This window comes from Sceloporus occidentalis, unplaced genomic scaffold (assembly GCF_023333645.1).
Source record: "Sceloporus occidentalis isolate IW3139 unplaced genomic scaffold, rSceOcc1.0.p SCAF_19, whole genome shotgun sequence".
NCBI lineage: Eukaryota > Metazoa > Chordata > Lepidosauria > Squamata > Phrynosomatidae > Sceloporus > Sceloporus occidentalis.
This window is the reverse complement of record NW_028316999.1, coordinates 15,933,374-15,951,550: the sequence shown is the minus strand read 5'-3', so window position 1 is coordinate 15,951,550 and position 18,177 is coordinate 15,933,374. Positions and strand designations below refer to the sequence as shown.

The window sequence follows — 18,177 nt, the reverse complement described above, 5'->3', positions numbered from 1 at the left end:
TTACTTCCTCCCTAACCCATTGTTACGTTTATACTTGTGGACAACACTAGCTCAGTGAAAATTAAACAATCCAACACTTAAGTAGCTCACACTATTACAAGCTGCTGCTTGGGACAGACTCAGACGAATATACAAAACAATCAACTGGTATAGAATGTTTCCTACAATATTATACTTAGCAGGTACAGAAAGGGGGAGAATGCCAAATGAATAAAAAAAAAAGTAGCAAATTTTAATATTCACAAGACAAATAAGCACATCAAGTAAGATTACTATAGTTGCTTTTTCCATTAAGAGAAAATAAGGGAACATTTTAGTTTTATTTAATTTAACAAAATAGCACATGGCTGATCAGCTACTTTGTAGTGGTAAAAGTTTTAACGTGGCAAGCAACTCAATACCGTAACACTGAAGATAGGGATGCATTTGTAAACTATACAATCTTGGTGTTATAATAACCAGACACATGACTGTTAAAATGCTTTTTATTGTCAGTAAAATCAATACAATGTCTGAGTTATGTTAAACCATTCCTTACTAAAGAAACAAATGTAGTTATTGTATACTGCTCTATATACCAAGCAAGAGGAATTATCCATCATAGGATATTGAGACCGATGAAAATATCTTAACTGCACGTGGTTTTCTTAACTTCATGTGTTCCCAGCCAAGGAACACTATACACTGTAAATAAGCAGTTCACAGCCTGCAAGACAGAAAATAGGGTTAAAATTAAGATCAATAAAGACAAGATAATTACTCCCCAGTATGTCCATACCAATTGATGTAATTGTAGCACCCAAATCTTGAGTAATGTTTCAAGGCTTCCCTAGATTAACAATGTGCTAATCATAAGTATTTTTCTCTACTTAATTGTTGTAAATGCGCGAGTAGTAAGATCAACAGTGGTCTGTTTATAATTCTTTTTCCATTTATTGTTTCATAAATGGATTGTTTCTATCTACAGAAACTTAGAGTAGGGATGCAATTTCTGGCTCATTTTCTTAAGGAACGCAATTAACAATCAATACATTGACAAGATATTTTAATATATTTAAATCCTGGCCACGGAACTTTACATGACACTTGCAGACAGCAATAAAGGCAATATTGTACATTAGCTATAGAAAATGCATATCAGCAACTGCATTCGGCATCTACAAACGCTCATGTAGTACAATACCTTAGACGAGCCTGGATCGGAATAAGATTCACAATTCGCCAAGTCAGATGTTGGCTTTCTGCATTTAGTACGAGTGATGTCAACATCAAACACGTAATTAACTCCAGAGACAATCTACATAAAAGAAACAAAAATAGAAAATGTGCAGGAGCTTAGTAATTTTTTATTTTTTAATTTCTATTAGATATATCTATAAACACATGCATATTACAATAGGCACACAAGAGCAGGGGCATCTTCTATATCAGTATCAGAACAGGTTGATCTTATGACATTGTAATAGCACTAGAGATGCTGCATTGTAAGAAAGTATAATATATAATGAAATTGGATTCTATATAAGCTTTTTGGAGGGGGGGGAATAAGCTGCCATTTGAAAATCTACTTTTGGCTGGACACCGAAGGGTGGCAGCAAAAAGTAACTGCATTACTATATCCTCAATGCCATTGCCGCAGGACTAGAGACATTTTTCTAGAATGGAAAGTAACAGCAGATTTAAAAAGGGAGAAAAAAAAATATTGCACGATCCTCTCTTGGAAGTATTTGAACGTTTATATTCTATGCAGCTATACACTGCCATCATACTCCTTACCACTATACATAAAACGTACCACAAGAGTGCACACACAGAAGAAGAGATCCCTGCGCAAAAGAGTTTAGGATTGATTGACAAGCCAACATGGAATGTAGGACCTTCATACCGATACATAGAGATATGTTTTAACGTGTAGCTTAGTTAACCCACCGCAAGAAACAGTAAATGCGTATTATTCCTTAGACATCACACAGGGCCTGGGGAGGGTAATTTTCCCACAAATTTAAGTCACCCATCACATGACCCCTAAAAGCCAAGCGGGGGCTGGGGAGGGGAACGGTTGCACTTCGAATGCCGCCTGCCCTGGTTACCGCCTGCTGACTCGGGAGTAACAAGCATCTGTACAGACACCCGCTTTACAGAGCACTACGCCGCCCGCTTATCCCATAACACCCAGCCAATTGTGTCCCCATCACCGCACGAACCTGTTTCGTCACGCTGTTGATCTTCTCTATTTTGCTGGCGTACATATCGTTGGTGGCTTTGTTATATTCATGGAGGGCGAAAGACATTGCCCTACGTACACTCTCTTCGCTGGGGTCAGCATTAACCGGGGCCCCCAGAGGCCTCCTCTGGCCAGTAGCCACAACGGCGAGGGCACACAGCCCGAACACCAATATCAGCTTTATCATGATCACTGCTATGAACTATTGTGCCGGCGGCACCATATATATAGGTACCGGGTCCCGGAAATAGTTTTATGAAGGTTACGGCGCCATATTTGCTGTGGGCACCATAAGGTTGGGTATCGTTTGGATATTATTAACGGTATAAGGTGGAGGCGGAGAAAATTCATTTTGTCATCACATACAAAAGCATACATTCAGGAAATGAGCAGCACAGATCCCGGATGACATGAATGTATAAATATGTGAGACATGCCCTGTTCAAAAATGTCTCCCATGGTGTTTAAAGATGCCATGAGGTCATAATTGTCCAATCAATTATAAGTAAACAAGCTGCCTGTGATTTAACCCCTTCAGTCCCTAGGGTATTTGGTACCTTAAGTTGCAGAGCATTTTTGCAGTATGTGGGCTTAGCTATCATTCCCCTATTCTTGTGAATAGTGTGTCCATGTAAAACATATATCTTGTTTTTTCAAGGAGAGATAAAGCTTTATTTTTTAACCACAGTTACGTGATTAGTTGAAAATTTCGGATGAGAAACTTAGTAAAGACTAGAGAAAGATAGAAAAAATACTGGTATTTTATAAAATGAAAACTCACAAAATCCCTTCAAGATGTATTAAATTCAGGGGTCCAATCAAAAGTATTTTTCTCTACTTAACTGTTGTACTGGAATGCAGAGTGCCACTGTAAAGTTTGGTGCAGCAGGGATAATGGTTTGGGGATTTGGGGTTTAAGAAGGTTTGGGCTACAATCCTTAGTTCCAGTGAATGGTAATATTAATGCTACAGCAAACAGAGACATTTTCGACAATTGTATGCTTCCAGACCGTTCCAGCATGACTGTGACCCTGTACACAAAGCAGGGTCCATAAATACATGGTTTGCTGAGTTTGGTGTGGAGGAACTCTAGTGGCCTGAGCAGATTCTTAATCTTAACCTAATTGAACACTTGATATAAACAGGAATACTGATTGTGAGGAAGTCCACATGACCCACAAGACCTTAGAAGGGTTTTGTGCCAGCAGCTGCAACTGTGGGGGGCTTTTAAGGAAGTCCAAAGGCAGATGATATGGGCCCCCAACAGGGCCGGCCCGACAATGGAGCCGAGTGGGGCAACCGCTCCAGGCGGCACTTTTGAAGGGGCGGCACTTTGCCGCCCCAAGCCCTTTTTTTAAAAAAAAAAAGCGAAAGAGAGAGAAAGGTGTGCCGAGTGGTTTTCGCTTACCAAGCTGTCAGTACCCGCTCGGCGTCCCTCTCTGTCTCCTCTGCATCGAGTCTCCCTGTTCGGTCTCGGTGCCGGCTTCGGCTTGTAATGCTGAGTGCCGGAAGATTTCCAGCATTCAGCATTACAAGCCGGCACCGAGACCGAACAGGGAGACTTGCCGCAGGACTGCTGAAAGGTAAGTACAAGGAGGGGGGACGGAGAGGAAGGGTAGATAAGGGGAGGGCGGCATTTTAAAATTCGCCCCAGGCGGCATTTTGCCTTGGGCCGGCCCTGGCCCCCAAGGTAAGCCTGGGGCCATGAAAGCTGCCCCTTTTGTCCCGCTGACGTTGGGGGCGTTCCCACTGACGGCAGCTGGAAACACCCCCATTTAAAGGAAAAAAGGAAGGGGAGTGGGGCATGTCAAGCTCCCGCGACCCAGAGGATTCGAGTCTTGACCCGTAGAACCGAAGAAGCATCGCTTACCCGGCAATATCCGGGTCAAACCCAGAGAGTTCCCAGGTATGCTTATGAGCAGTGTTCCCTCTAAGCTGTGCGCTTGTGCGCGCGCACATAGCTTTCAGAGGGAGCGCACACGAACAAAAATTGTGCGCACAACCAGTAGCGTACCAAAGGGGGGCGGTCCGCTACCGGTTGTATGCACAGCACCCCTCCAGAGATGGACAGTAATGTCCGCCACTAGATGAGCAAGCTCGCTTGGGGAGATCAAGGATCTCCCTCCAACCGGCTTAAAATCAATCAAGGGAGCGGGAGGTCTGTTAATACAGACTTCCGATCCTGCTCCCTTGCGATGCGCGCGGCAACTGATGCCGTGCGTCGGGATTTGATGTCAGATCCCGGCGCACAGCACTGAAGCCACGCCCACCGTCTTTAATGCACCGGAAGGAGAGGACATAGAAGAGGTAGAACGAAGAGGAGGAAAAGTGACAGAGAAAAGGTAGGAAAACATTCTGTGAGAGTGAATCAGTAAGTGTGTGAGAGTGATGGGTGTTATGCTGTAGTTTAAACTGAATGTTTGTGAATGAGTGTGTGTGTGAGATAGCATGGATGTGTAAGTGTGTATGGGGGGGATAGCATGGCATAGGGAGGCTGTAATCATATTCCTATCATGCTCAGGTTCCAGCATGTACTGGCTGCCTGGGCATGATAGGAGTGAGATTGCTGGTAGCAATTATATATTTTTTGTTCAATTTTGGTGTGTTAACCACACCTTTATTAAAAGTAAGTAACACACCAAAATTGGACAGAAAAATTCGATAACAATATAAATTTATATATATATCCAAAAGTCCAAAGTGCACAATTGCACACCAACCTTAATTACTCTGCCCGGTGCCTGGTAGCTGAAGCAGTAATGCATATAGATTCCAAAAATAGTTACCGGCACTCCTGGGAGTTGGTTTCAATAAATCTCTCAAAGCTCTGTGTTACAAGTCAACATTTCAGTCTTTTATTTTCAGACTTTCATCAGGACATAACAGAGACATAGCGTGTCTAACATTTATACTATGTGTAATTACTATCATTAGGAACAGAACTTACTGCACCTGAAGTGTTCACAATCACCATGCTCGGCGTGTATCTGAACAATGTGCACATGCGCGTGACGTTATGCCAACGTTTACTAGGATTAAATAATTAGTCTAATATAAATCTGTGCCGAGAAGGAGATCTAAGTGAGATGCCCGTGTATTATTAGTGTCTAGTGATATGATGCCTTATTAAAAAACTAGGCTCATATATATATTAGGTACTGTAAATTATATTATTGAAACCAAGTCCCAGGAGTGCCGGTAACTATTTTTGGAATATATATATATATATATATATAATTGCTAACAGCAATCCCACTCCTATCATGCCCAAGCAACCAGTACATGCTAGAACCTGGGCATGATAGGAGTGTGATTGCTGTTAATTATATATATATATATATATTGTTATTGATTTTTTTGTCTAATTTTGGTTTTACTTTTAATAAAAGTGTTTTTTTTGTTTGTTTTTAAATGTGTGGGGGGGGTCATTTTCGGTCAAGTGAATGCTAAATTTTCAGGTCCAGAATTTTCATTTCGGTGCATCCCTATATAGATATATATAGTGTGTGTATATATATATAGATAGATAGATAGATAGATAGATACTAGGCCAGACACTAAAGGTAGGCCTATACCACATCAATGTTTGGCTTAGTATATAGTGATTGGGGTTATGCTGCATTATTGTCAATGTCTGGCTCAATGTATAGTGATAGGTGTTATGTTGTACCACGTTCAATGTGTGCCTCTCTATATATAGTGATAGGTGTTATGCTGTACCACCGTCACTGCGTGCCTCAGTATATAGTGATAGATGTTCTGCTGTACCACTGTCAGTGTTTGCTTCAGTATATAATGATAGCAGTTATGCTGTACCACTGTCAATGTTTGCCTCAGTATATAGTGATAGCAGTTATGCTGTACCACCGTCAATGTCTGCCTTAGTAAATAATGATAACAGTTATGCTATAGAATAGAAGCTATGCAGTTTTAAAGTGTGTGTGTGGGTCCCACATACAGGATCTGCCCCAGGTGCCAAATACTCTAGGTACGCCCCTGCGCACAACAGTTTTTCCCAATTTTTTTTTTATCCTTTATGCGGCCTGGAGCCTCCGCTCGTGATTCGCTCGTAATTTACTTATGCAGTGAGAATTTCACCTTTAAAAAAACATTAGAGTAAGTAATACTGTTGTGTAACTAATACTACATTATCACACTATAATGTAGTGTTATTAACCATGAGCGAGCTGTACCAAAAATATAGAATAACAATTTAAATTTAACGTTTGCAGAAGCATATTGTGCGCACAAAATTTTGGCTCTGGGAAAATTTTTGCACAAGAGAAATTTTCTGCGCAGACCACCTAAGAAAAATTAGAGGGAACATTGCTTATGAGCAGTAGCGTACCTAGCGGGGGGCGGGCAGTCCGCACCGGGTGCCGCTCATCAGGGGGGTGCCAATTTGCCGGCACCCATCCAGAGACGGACAGTAATGTCCGCCGCTGGAGGAGCAGGCTCGCAAGGGAGCGGTATCTGAGGTTGTTAACAGACCCCTGGCTCCCTTGAGTGATTTTAAGACGGTTCAAGGATCTCCCGGCAACAGCTGCTGTGCGCCGGGGTTTGTTGTCAGATCCTGGCGCACAACACTGAAGCTGCGCCCACCGCTGTCCGTGCCCTCTGAACCGGAAGAAGACAGAAGAACTGAAGAAGAGGAGCGAAGAGGAGGAAAAAGAGCTGTAACGAGAAAAGAGGAAAGGTAGGAAAGCATGAGAGTGACAGTGACAGTGAGAGTGGATTAGTGTATGTGTGGATTAGTGTATGTGTGGATTAGTGTATGTGTGGATTGGTATATGTGTGGATTGGTATATGTGTGGATTGGTATGTGTGTGGATTGGTATGTGTGTGGATTGGTATGTGTGTGGATTGGTGTATGTGTGGATTGGTGTATGTGTGGATTGGTGTATGTGTGGATTGGTAAATGTGTGAGAGTGATGGGTGTTATGCTGTACCATTTCCAATGTATTTTTCATTATATAATTATGCTCTAAAGTACATCACTCTATACTGTTCCATACAGTGGCAGAGCTGGGAGACAGAGGCCTTGAACCCCCACCGCAGGACTCCTGAAAGGTAAGTGAACTTCAAAGAGGGAGAGGGTAGATAGTTAGGAGGGGGTAGATAGGGAGAAGGGAGTGAGACGGGGGATAGGGGGTAGATAGGGAGAAGGGAGTGAGAAGGGGTAGATAGGGCAATCATACTTCTATCATGCCAAGTCTGCAAGTACATCCTGGAATCTGGGTATCCCTGGGCATGATAGGAATGTGATTGCTGTTAACAATCATATATATATATATATATATATATATATATATTGTTATTTAATTGTTTTGTCCTATTTTGGTGTGTTACTTACTTTATATAAAAGTGTTAGATTTTTTTTATGGTGTGTGTGGGGGGGGTCATATTCAGTTTCGGCTAGGTAAATGCTGCATTTTCGGTTTCAGTCCAGAATTCGTTTCGGTGCATCCCTAAGCCAGACAATGAAGTGGTAGGCCTACACCACATCAATGTTTGGCTTAGTATATAGTGATAGGAGTTATGCTGCACTATTGTCAATGTCTGGCTCAATGTATAGTGATAGGGATTACGCTGTACCACCGTCAATGTGTGCCTCAGTATATAGTGATAGATGTTATGCTGTACAACCGTCAATGTCTGCCTCAGTATATAGTGATAGGTGTTATGCTTTACCACCGTCAATTTCTGCCTCAGTATATCGTGATAAGTGTTATGCTGTACCACCGTCAATGTCTGCCTCAGTATATAATGATAACAGTAATGCTGTACCACCTTCAGTGTCTGCGCCGGTATATAAAGGTAGAAGCTATGCAGTTTTAAAGTGTGTCTGTGTGTGTGTGGGGGGTGGTGCCACATATAGGATCCGCCCCAGGTACCAAATACTCTAGGTACGCCCCTGCTTATGAGTAAGCGCTGATTCAAGCGTTATATTTTCCCCTGTAATCCACTTGATTCACTGGAACTTTGTTAATCGTAATAAACACAATTACAAGTTACGCACATTTGGATTTAAAGTATACCTACTTCCCCAGCAGCTTGTTTACTGACCTCTAGAAAGAGATGGCTAATAGCTACAACTGGTGATAATACAAATACCTTACTCTATTGATTTCTGCCTGTCAGTAAATAGATCCCTGCTGGACATTGATGACACCCAAGTGGGCATTTATTACAAAGGTACCTTCTACTGACACATCAGTACTCTGTATTCACTTAGAAAATAATTTAATTAAAAGCTGAGAAATTGCCTTTAATGTAGTATCCTTTATTCTGACATATAATGACATACAATTTAACACTTCTCTGATAGTTTTCACAGCGTACTATAATCTGATAGCTAGCATGCCCTATTTCATTATATTTAACACCTCCCATAAACACAGTTTTTCCTCAATTTCTCAAACATTTTGTTCAGAAGCCTTTACTTTTAGCCAATTAAACAAACATTAACACTAACATCTGATATCTTCTGATAAAATACAGACACAATGAACGCAGAAATCTAAGATGACCAAGTAAAAAAATAAGCACAATGTTCACATCCATTTTTGATCATGATTATATTTTTGTAGGTTTAACAAACCTATTTTTGTAGGTTAACACATTTTTGTTAGGCATAGAAAAATTATTAGTTATTAACTAAGTGCATAACATTAGTTTGCAACTTTTTTAGACATATGATGCTATAAAAACACATCTTTCTGGTGGCTTTCACAACATTTACTCTCAGCACTTTTGGTACCCCTTGAGTACATAAGCAGTCAACTTCAAATTGTTCAGAGAGCCTGAAAAGCAGTTTTTTGAGATAAATATAAGCATAATGCACTTCAAGCACTGCTTCTCTGAGACCTGAAGTCTGAGATCTTTTACATCAAGCACCCTTTGTGTACCAGGTAATTCAACGATACTGTATGTTGTAACATCTACAGGCACAATATATATTTCTTGGCCCTTTTGACATTCAGCCTTCTAAGGGACGTATTAACTGCAGTCTGCAGTACTTCTAATTAGCGGATGTAAATTTAAATTGTGTACTGCAGAAGACCTGAATGTCAAATTACACTTTAAAAATGTACTCTTTAAATATAACATCTGTTATTTTGGATTGGTGTTCCATCATTACGAATAGGTTGAATATTTGTGCTATTACGTGAGCATTAAACACTAAACAGTGAGCCTTTTGGCTAAGATCAAGCAAGTACTTGTGAAATAAGGAAAGCTCAGCCTTTTGGTCTCATTGTTGAATGGGTTCTTTGAAGCCTGAGGTGCTCAGAGAGCACCCTCCAGGGAGGAAAGGAAGGGCCACATATCCCCCTGTGGGGAGTTTAGTACTGTGGCCCCAGGACAAAAACGTCCCGGTCAAAGTGTGTTCCTCATGCATAAGCACTACAGTTGCAATAGAAGAAGGGCACTCAGTCTCAGCAGATATATCTATTTTTTTGTAAATTCTATGAGTGAGGGCTTCTATACAGGGTCAATAGCCTCCTGATGATGTCAGTGTGGCCGAAGCATGGATATGCACAGCAGCCACATCTGGGAACGTTTAGGCTCCAGCTACCTGGAGCCTACCCTTGCAGGATGGGACCAGGACTACCCGCTGACATCAGATGTCCCAAATAGGACATGGAAGCAGGCTGACCAGATTTGAAACAACAATACAATACTTGTACTTACTGCCCAATAACCTGCAACAAAACATAAAAACATTGGACATTTCTAAACTCAGGACAAATATTAGAGTCTATTTGGCAGCAAAAGATTTTTATAAAAAAGTGAAAAAAAGTGTGTTTTTTTTTCATTTCTCACTATACTTTTATTTTTTTCATAGTAAAATAGATATGATCAAAATAACAGGAAAAAAATAAGAGATTTACAGATAAAAACGTACACTGCAAAGATGTCAAAACAGCCTTTGTTACTGAAGGTACAACAATTGAAAGCCTGTCCGATAACGAAGGGGTTAATTCGTGTTCAGAGTAAGTTTTATTTAGCAGCAAATAAACCAGTTAATCATCCACCATAATCTTATATGGAAAAATTTAAGTGGTCCGTTGTTTTTTTCCCCTTCCCCAAAACGTTGATGTTCGTGGACTGTCCGTGTTGCCAATATCGAATACTTGCTGTTCTAAACGGTTTCCGCTAACAACGCTTTTGGTTCTTCTTGCTTTCCGTAGTCGCTGAGCTGACGTGTGTATCAGTGGAGAACACTTGAGTTTTTGACAAGAGCCATGTCTGCAGACTGGGAAGAAATAAGGCGGCTGGCAGCTGACTTCCAGCGAGCCCAGCTCAGCGATACAGTACAGAGGTAACCCGGCAGCATCACCGAGCTGGGGAGTTAGGTGAACAGCCGGCAACGCTACGGAAATGGGGACAATGCACTCTATGTTAATGTGGGCCTTGCCCCTGTCAGATGCACATTAATAGCAGTTATGGCATTACAGAAGTGTCGAGTTTTACTTAAATAAGGGGCTTTGTTCTCTCACATGTAAGAACTTATGCAACAGGTAGCTCTTCTGCTACTATGGAACAGAATCTGCACTAATTCTTACGAACACTGGTTTTCTTATAGGATGCACACTGCATCATGGGAGTTGTAAATTTAGCATATGGATAACCCTAGGCTAGTCTGTTTAGGATCAAGTTTATAAAAATCGTGTTAAAATGTGAAACTATCTTTTAATATGAGAAAAAAAACCCAATCTTCTACAGCAAGGTAGAATACTGAAATATAAAAGATGTGTACAATAGCATAAGGTAATAAATCCTACCTTTGGTTCTGAATGCTGGCACCAATGCATAGTTAAGCCAAATACTGAAATCAGAAAAGGGGTTATTTAAATGACAGGTTAATATTTTAGTGTATTATAAACACGCTATTCTCTGTGTGTTACCTGCCAAAGGTCTTCTTACAGAAGTTTGAGAGCCCTGCCTCCTAAAGTCATCATTCCACCATATGTTTTTACAATGTGCTACTAAATTTACAGGTGAAGCGTTATATTATTATTATTTATTGTTTTATATAGCGCCATCAAATTCCGTAGCGCTGTACAATGGGTAGACAGGACATAACAAGTAGTATGTAACATAACAAATTGACTTACAGAGACAACAGGTGATATAGTATCTATAATGTTTTAGTTTTATCAACGAGTTGCTGGCTTTTTCCAGCAATTAAAAAGCAGATATGGTAGCCGGTTAATGTGGGCAGAATACCAAGTGTCAATTTTAGTGAAGATGTGTGCCCTCAGCCACACCACCAATGTCTTTCTGGCTCATAAAGAGAGGAGGAATATGAGGTTTAGCCTCAGATGCTGAAGATCCAGCTTGCGCCCCCAAAACTGCTGCTGCCTGGCACTGGCAGCTCACTCACACAATGTATGAAATGTAATATTTTCCAGAATCCACGCATTTTTGGCGGACAGGACCAGTTTTATTTGTTTAAATATATAGTACTGTGCGAAAGTTTTAGGGAAGAATGAAGTCAGAATACTTTAAAAAAAAAAAAAATGGACATGGTCATAGTTTATTTTTAGGATTTAAGAAAATCCTAGGCGAGATAGAACAGAAGAAACATCTAAGTCAGGGCTTGACAAATATGTTGTGAATCTAGGCACCAGCTAAAAAAGTTAGGAGCCAGGATTTTTTTTTTTAAACTAACAGTTGGTTAGGAGTGATCTGATCATCATCAGCCCACTTACTAAACTCACAGCATTTGACCTGGAAGCACCCTGGACTTTCAGGTCAGTGCTGTTTTTTGTTGGGGTTTTTTTTTTTTTAATTATTATTATTTTTGAATGTTTAAATGTTAACCCCTGCAATGCCACGAATGTGTTATACACAATTGTGGAATTGAAGGGGTTAACGCTGCACTGTCGCTCTCATGGAGCGATCAGGCAGCAGGGGGGTGTTGGGGCTGGCCTCCACACTCATGTGGAGACCAAAGAACCCTCTCCACCTGTCCCTGAAGCTGCCTCTGGCAGCTGGGAAGCAATTGCTGGTCTATAGACCAGCCATTGCAGGGGGGGGGTCTCTGATGACTGCTGTAGGCTTCCATGCCTACAGGAGTCATCAAAGGGCTTGTGGGGGGGCTCGTTTTTGCTGTTGCTGGCCTGCCTGGGCTTCCAGGCAGGCCACCAGCAGCAGAGCCCCGTACAAAACGTGAATTAACCCCTAAAATGCCGCGATCGCGGCATTGAAGGGGTTAACGCTGCCCTGTTGCTCTCATGGAGCGATCAGGCAGCAGGGGGATGTTGTGTCAGGTCCCCACACTTGTGTGGGGACCCAATCAACACTGAAGCCCCTTTCCTGAAGCTGCCTGTGGCAGCTGAAAACGCTATTGCAGGTTTACCTGCAATCGCGGTTTCAGCCTACAGGATCACTCCGTGGGAGTGATCTCAGGCTTGGGGGCGGGCTCTGAGTGGTTGTGCTGTGGAGCAGCAGCAGCGCCCCCGCGTGGTGACGCAGGGGCATTTGTTTTGTGGATGTAAGAGGCTGACAAACTCCTAGGCGCCATGGCGACCTGGCGCCTGGGATTTGTTGAGCCCTGATCTAAGTCAAATCAATATCTGGTGTCACCAGCTTTTGCCTTTGAAACAGCATCAATTATTATCCTGCATGATGGATAAATATCTGCATGTACTTCAGATCGTTGAGTAGACCATTAATTCCGACTAAATCCCCAACTCCATTTGCAGACATGCAGCCTCAAACTTTAAAGGAACTTCCACCATGCTTTACTGCTGCCTGCAAACACTCATTCTTGTTCCATTCTCTACCTTCTGCTACACCCAAATATTTCAGATTTTGACTCTTTAGTCCAGAGCACCTGCTGCCATATTTCTGCACCCAAGTTCCTGTGTTTTCGTAAATAGTTGCTTGGCCTTGTTTCCACATCAGAGGTATGGCTTTTTTGGCCACAAGTCTTCCGTGAAGACCACTTCTGACCAGACTTCTCCGGATGGGTGTTCCAGGGTCCCACTGTTTTTCTGCCAATGCTGAGCTGATGGCGCAGCTGGACGTCTTCCTATTGCGGAACGAAGAAAGCATGATATGTCTTTCATCTGCTGAACAAAATTTCCTTGGCTGTCATTATTTCCTGTTTCTTTGTGCTTCTTCGAAAGAGGTTGGGCAAAACACCTGGAAACTGCCTGCCCTGAAATTTCTGCCTGACAGAAACCTTGCTGATGAAGAATAACTAACACGTGTCTTGTTGCTATGCTTAGTCTTGTCATGATGTATGACTTCTGACATTAAACTGTCATTATTAATGAGTTTGGCTGTTCCTCACCCACTTTTATTCCTCCTACACAGCTATTTCAGTTAATGATTGTGTTTTAACCGCCATATTAAATGTATTAACATTAGCACATATTTGGTATAATTGTTTAATCATACACCTAATTATATGCCTACAAAATCCCTGACTTTGTGCAAGTGTAACTAGAAGAATTAATGCTGTTATGAAGACAAAGGGTGGTCACACCAAATATTAATTTGATTCCGATTTTTCTTCTCTTTACTCGCTTTGCATTTTGTTAAATGTTAAAATAAACTGTTAATATGTCTAATTATGGAGCATTCTTACTTTACAGTATTTTAGCACCTGCCTAGAATGCTTGTACAGTGCCGCACCTCTGTTTTCTCTGTCTTATTAGTTCTAATATCATGCTGAACTATAATGATGCAGATAGAGAGCGGTGCTTGCTAACGACCGTCCTGTGTATAGCCTATTTTGGCTTATCTGTAATTTTTACTAGTAGTTTTGTCTGCCTCATGATGTGAGCTTAAAAGGTAGTTTTATTAAATGAATATCTCCTACCCAAAAGAAATGCTTACTAATCATTAACAATAAAGTAGGGATCAGACAAAAATAATTTGTGGACTATACTTCCCTTTATTTGTTTCCTAACTTATATATGATCCAAATCTGCCTGGCTACATATATTTTTACATGTCTTTGACTAGTTGCTTTAACACAGAAATGGCAATTAGAGGGGGAAAAAGATATGCTGATCATGTTAATATATTTGTTAATTATGAGCAGTTTATTAAAGTGCGCAAGGTATTATATTTATTACCTAAAAACCATAATGAAGAAGCGCAGAGCCTGGCTATACATAGTTTTTTTTTTAACCTGAGAAAGCTCATGAACAGCAGTTGAAGTTAATTCTTTTTTTTGTCTGTGGGTTGTCTGAGCGGAACTGCATAGAGATTGTTGCCAAACTAATTGCTGAAAAACAGTTGGATGTCGTGCATACACTTGATGGGAAGGAATATGTGACGCCATTACAGATTACCAAGGAAATAAGGGATGAACTTCATGTTCGAGGGGGTAAGTTCATTTCATACATGTCTTAAGTAGGTATATATCTCATCCATTTTTTCTATTGGCTGAAAATGTTGTAAAATTAATATTTTTATTTTTTTACAGGTCGTGTGAACATAGTGGAATTACAGCAGGTGAGTTCCGTTGTAAAATTGTATTGCTTAGATATTTAAGTTATTCTCTACATGTTAACTTCTGATATTTGATTAAATGGAAAGTAGCTCAGTGTATATGATGTAAATATTTAACATAAATTACCCTCTTGATGTGTAATAGTATGAAGTCTAATATTGCATGGGTTTTTCATGATCAAAACAGATATATTAGATATGCTATGACAAGAGATTGTGGAGCCGTATAACAGTAATAAGTAAAAAAAAAAAAATAATAAAAAAACCCATCAAGACAGACTAGGTGTACCTGGGTTTGGAACTATTGGGCAAAGTGCATGCTAGATTTAATTGTTAAACAAAAATGTCCAGGTTTGCTGACTTAGCAAAAAGAAAAGATATTAACACAATATTAAGTTACTTTTAAAAGTATTTGAAACCCTGCCTTCTTTCTTTAATCTAAACATGATTCATGCCAACGTGCTTCTGAGCAATTTGTTATAAAAACATCTAGCAGGGTGGTGGGCGAATATCTGGCAGTGTACAGTACGTTTTTTGGAGCTGTCTGGAAACTCAGCAAACTTTTAAACAATATTTATGATATGTCTTATCTTGGTGTTATTTTATCTGTACTGACTATGATGATAGGTTTTCCAAGGACAAAAAAAACAGTCTACAAATGTAGCAGTAACATCGGATGTGCTGTCTCATAAATAAAAGATTGGTTTTCTAATAGCATATCAAGGCAAATATCGTTTTCATATCGATCTTGGAATGAGGCTACTAAAGAAAAGTAATGAATATTAGTTTGAAATGTTCTTATTAAAAAAAACTCCGAAAATGAAGTGTGTAAAGAATATCAGCGCTTCACTCTCTGTATATAAAATACATATGCAATTTTTTTTCTCACCACAGTAGGAAAACTATGCCTTTTTTTTTTTTTTTTAAATAATGTGTTCTGTCATGTGGTCATATCAAGTCTAAATTAGTCTTTTGATCTGTTTAAAATATAAGAGATACTCTTCTTTAACTATATCTGCTTAAAGGAAAACTCCCACCATTATGTAAAATGAGTTTTGAGGAACATTTTTTAAGGTTTTTACATAACAACATGTTTTCGGACTCCATAAGCATTGCTATAAAATGATCCAAAGTACACTATATGACCAAAAGTACGTGGACAACTGACCATCATAGCTATGCATGCTTGTTATGCTTCCCATTCCAAAACTATGGGCATTAATATGGAGTTGCCCCTACCCTTGCGGCTATAGAATTTGTACCCATTCAGCACTGATGTTGGATGAGAAAGCCTGGCCCGCAACTGATATTCCGATTCATCCCAAAGTATTACGGTCGGAGGTCTGTGCAGGCTACTAACGTTTTTTCCCACACCAAACTCATCATACCATGATCATGGACCTTGCTTTATGCACAGTGACACAGTCATGCTGGAACAAGAAAAGGGCCAACCCTAGAGTCGGAAGCATACAGTTGTCTAAAACGTGTTTGCATGCTGTAGCATGTACCCTTCACATGAACCCGAAAGAGTACATGGAAGGGGCCTACCCAAACACTGAAAAAAACTGTCCCAGAGTATTATCCCTTCTCCATCAAACTCCTTGTCCACTCTACAGCAGGCAGTATGAAATCCATCAGGTAGCGGTCTCCTGGCATCTACCAAACCCAGATCGATCCATCAACCTTCCAGATGATTACAGAGTCCGCTGTGGTGTTCTTTAGACCCTCCAGCGGACGTTTGGCATTGTGATCTTTGGCTTGTGTTCAGCGGCATTGCCATGGAAGTCCAAAAAAGTGCAAGTGAGGGGAGAGGCAGGAAAGCCTTTTTGTATCTTCCGGCCCCCTCTCAACTTTTGTCCTATCTATGAATTAAATCACTTTTCTTGTGGTCTGCACTTCATATGAGGATTGCTTTGCTTTCTTTGCTCCTTCATATTTTTGTTGAGAACTGACATGAATTTAGATTGTCAGGAGTCTCTGCTAGTGATACAAACAAGGAGATACCTTTTTCAGTATGATTCCTAGTGTTAGGGGGAAATGCCCAGCAAGCAGTTGTTGCCGAGTCAGTAATTACCGTATTTGCTCTATTATAAGACGACCCTGATTATAAGACGACCCCCCAAAATCTGAATATTAGTTTGACAGGATGCTTGTATGTAAATACTTGTAATTACGGTTTTTATTAGCATGTTTTCTTATGTTTAGGTGGTGAACGTTGACCTGACTCATATTGAAAGCAGGGCAAATGAGCTTATAAAACTAGACAAAAGTATCCAGCTGGTGCTTGGACAGTTAGTGGATTGGTAAGTAGCAATAAATGCATGGGATTAAAAAAAAGCTATAAATTTAACATGTAAAATAAAAGTTTTAAACCAAAATAATCTACCTGTTCATGTGGTAATTACTCATATCCAGATTTATAGGTCTTCTGAACCTCTGTTTTCTTTCCTGTGCCAATTCTCGTTTTAATACAGTGGATGTCATTATTCTTTGGTTGTTAAGTATAATGTGAGCTGAAAATATTTTACTACAATATAGACCACCACTGTAACTGCCAACAGTCCTGAATGTGCAATGACAGGTCACACCAGCCCCTGCACCATTATAATTGTCCGGCTGCTATAAGTAGTTAGAAGCAAGGATAGCTAACAGATGTATACGTAGGTTAAAATAAACGAGCAAGCACTTCAACCAGAAGAAAAAAATAACACACGCAAAACCAGAATTGCATTTCACTGCTTCCCGCGGCTTTGTCACGGGAGTCAAATGAAGCAATCATCTGTCTTAACATCTAAACTGTGAGGTGTTACTGAATAATCTCCGAAGGACCGGCCTACATTTTTATTGAAAATCATCAGAAGCAGAAAAGTTTAGTGCACTCACTCATCCAACTGCGAGAAAAAAGTAATGTAATGTAAAAATCCCAAATCCTTGATTCAGTCTTAGTTAAAATCTCCAGGAGACAAGTGGAGTTTGAATGATACCTTTATTGGCTAACTGAGTAAATATAGATTGCAATCTATATTTACTCAGTTAGCCAATAAAGGTATCATTCAAACTCCACTTGTCTCCTGTAATTCTACGGCTAACACGGTACCAACTCTCATCTTTTAAAATCTCCATGAAGTGAATCAGAAGACCAAAAGGAAGGTGATATGCATCTTACATGTTTCGCCTGAAAGTTTCTTGACTTCTCACAGAAGCCAGAGCTGGAGTCGGCTGGCCATGGGTATGCAAGCTGAATGCATATCCTGCAACGTAAATAGCTGACAGGTAGGGAAAGAATGCATATTTACGCACAAAAAAACTAAATTTAAAGGTGACCCACAGGTATCATTTCCACTAAAGTGCATATGGTGGCTGGAGTGTCCTTTAAACTGATACTGAATAAATATTTTGCAGAAGAGCCGCTCTAATGGCTTCTTAACTTTTTTAGTAAAGACAAATAAAAGTGTAATCTTGATGGCAGCCTCAATTCA

The 18,177-nt window shown here is 40.3% G+C and overlaps 1 protein-coding gene and 1 pseudogene across 1 annotated transcript in view; one reads left to right on the top strand and one right to left on the bottom strand.

Annotated features, from left to right (window-relative positions):
• Window positions 1-628: 628 nt before the first annotated feature.
• On the bottom strand, window positions 629-2,411 carry LOC149302509 (cystatin pseudogene; annotated as a pseudogene).
• Window positions 2,412-10,470: 8,059 nt separating this feature from the next.
• The window catches only part of LOC149302508 (E3 UFM1-protein ligase 1-like), a 29,304-nt gene continuing 21,597 nt past the window's right edge, over window positions 10,471-18,177 (top strand). Inside the window, exons 1-4 of the mRNA XM_089482527.1 lie at window positions 10,471-10,546; window positions 14,427-14,573; window positions 14,673-14,701; window positions 16,904-17,001. Of these exons, the coding sequence (XP_089338653.1) occupies window positions 10,471-10,546; window positions 14,427-14,573; window positions 14,673-14,701; window positions 16,904-17,001 (350 nt within the window). The remainder of the gene's footprint in view (window positions 10,547-14,426; window positions 14,574-14,672; window positions 14,702-16,903; window positions 17,002-18,177) is intronic.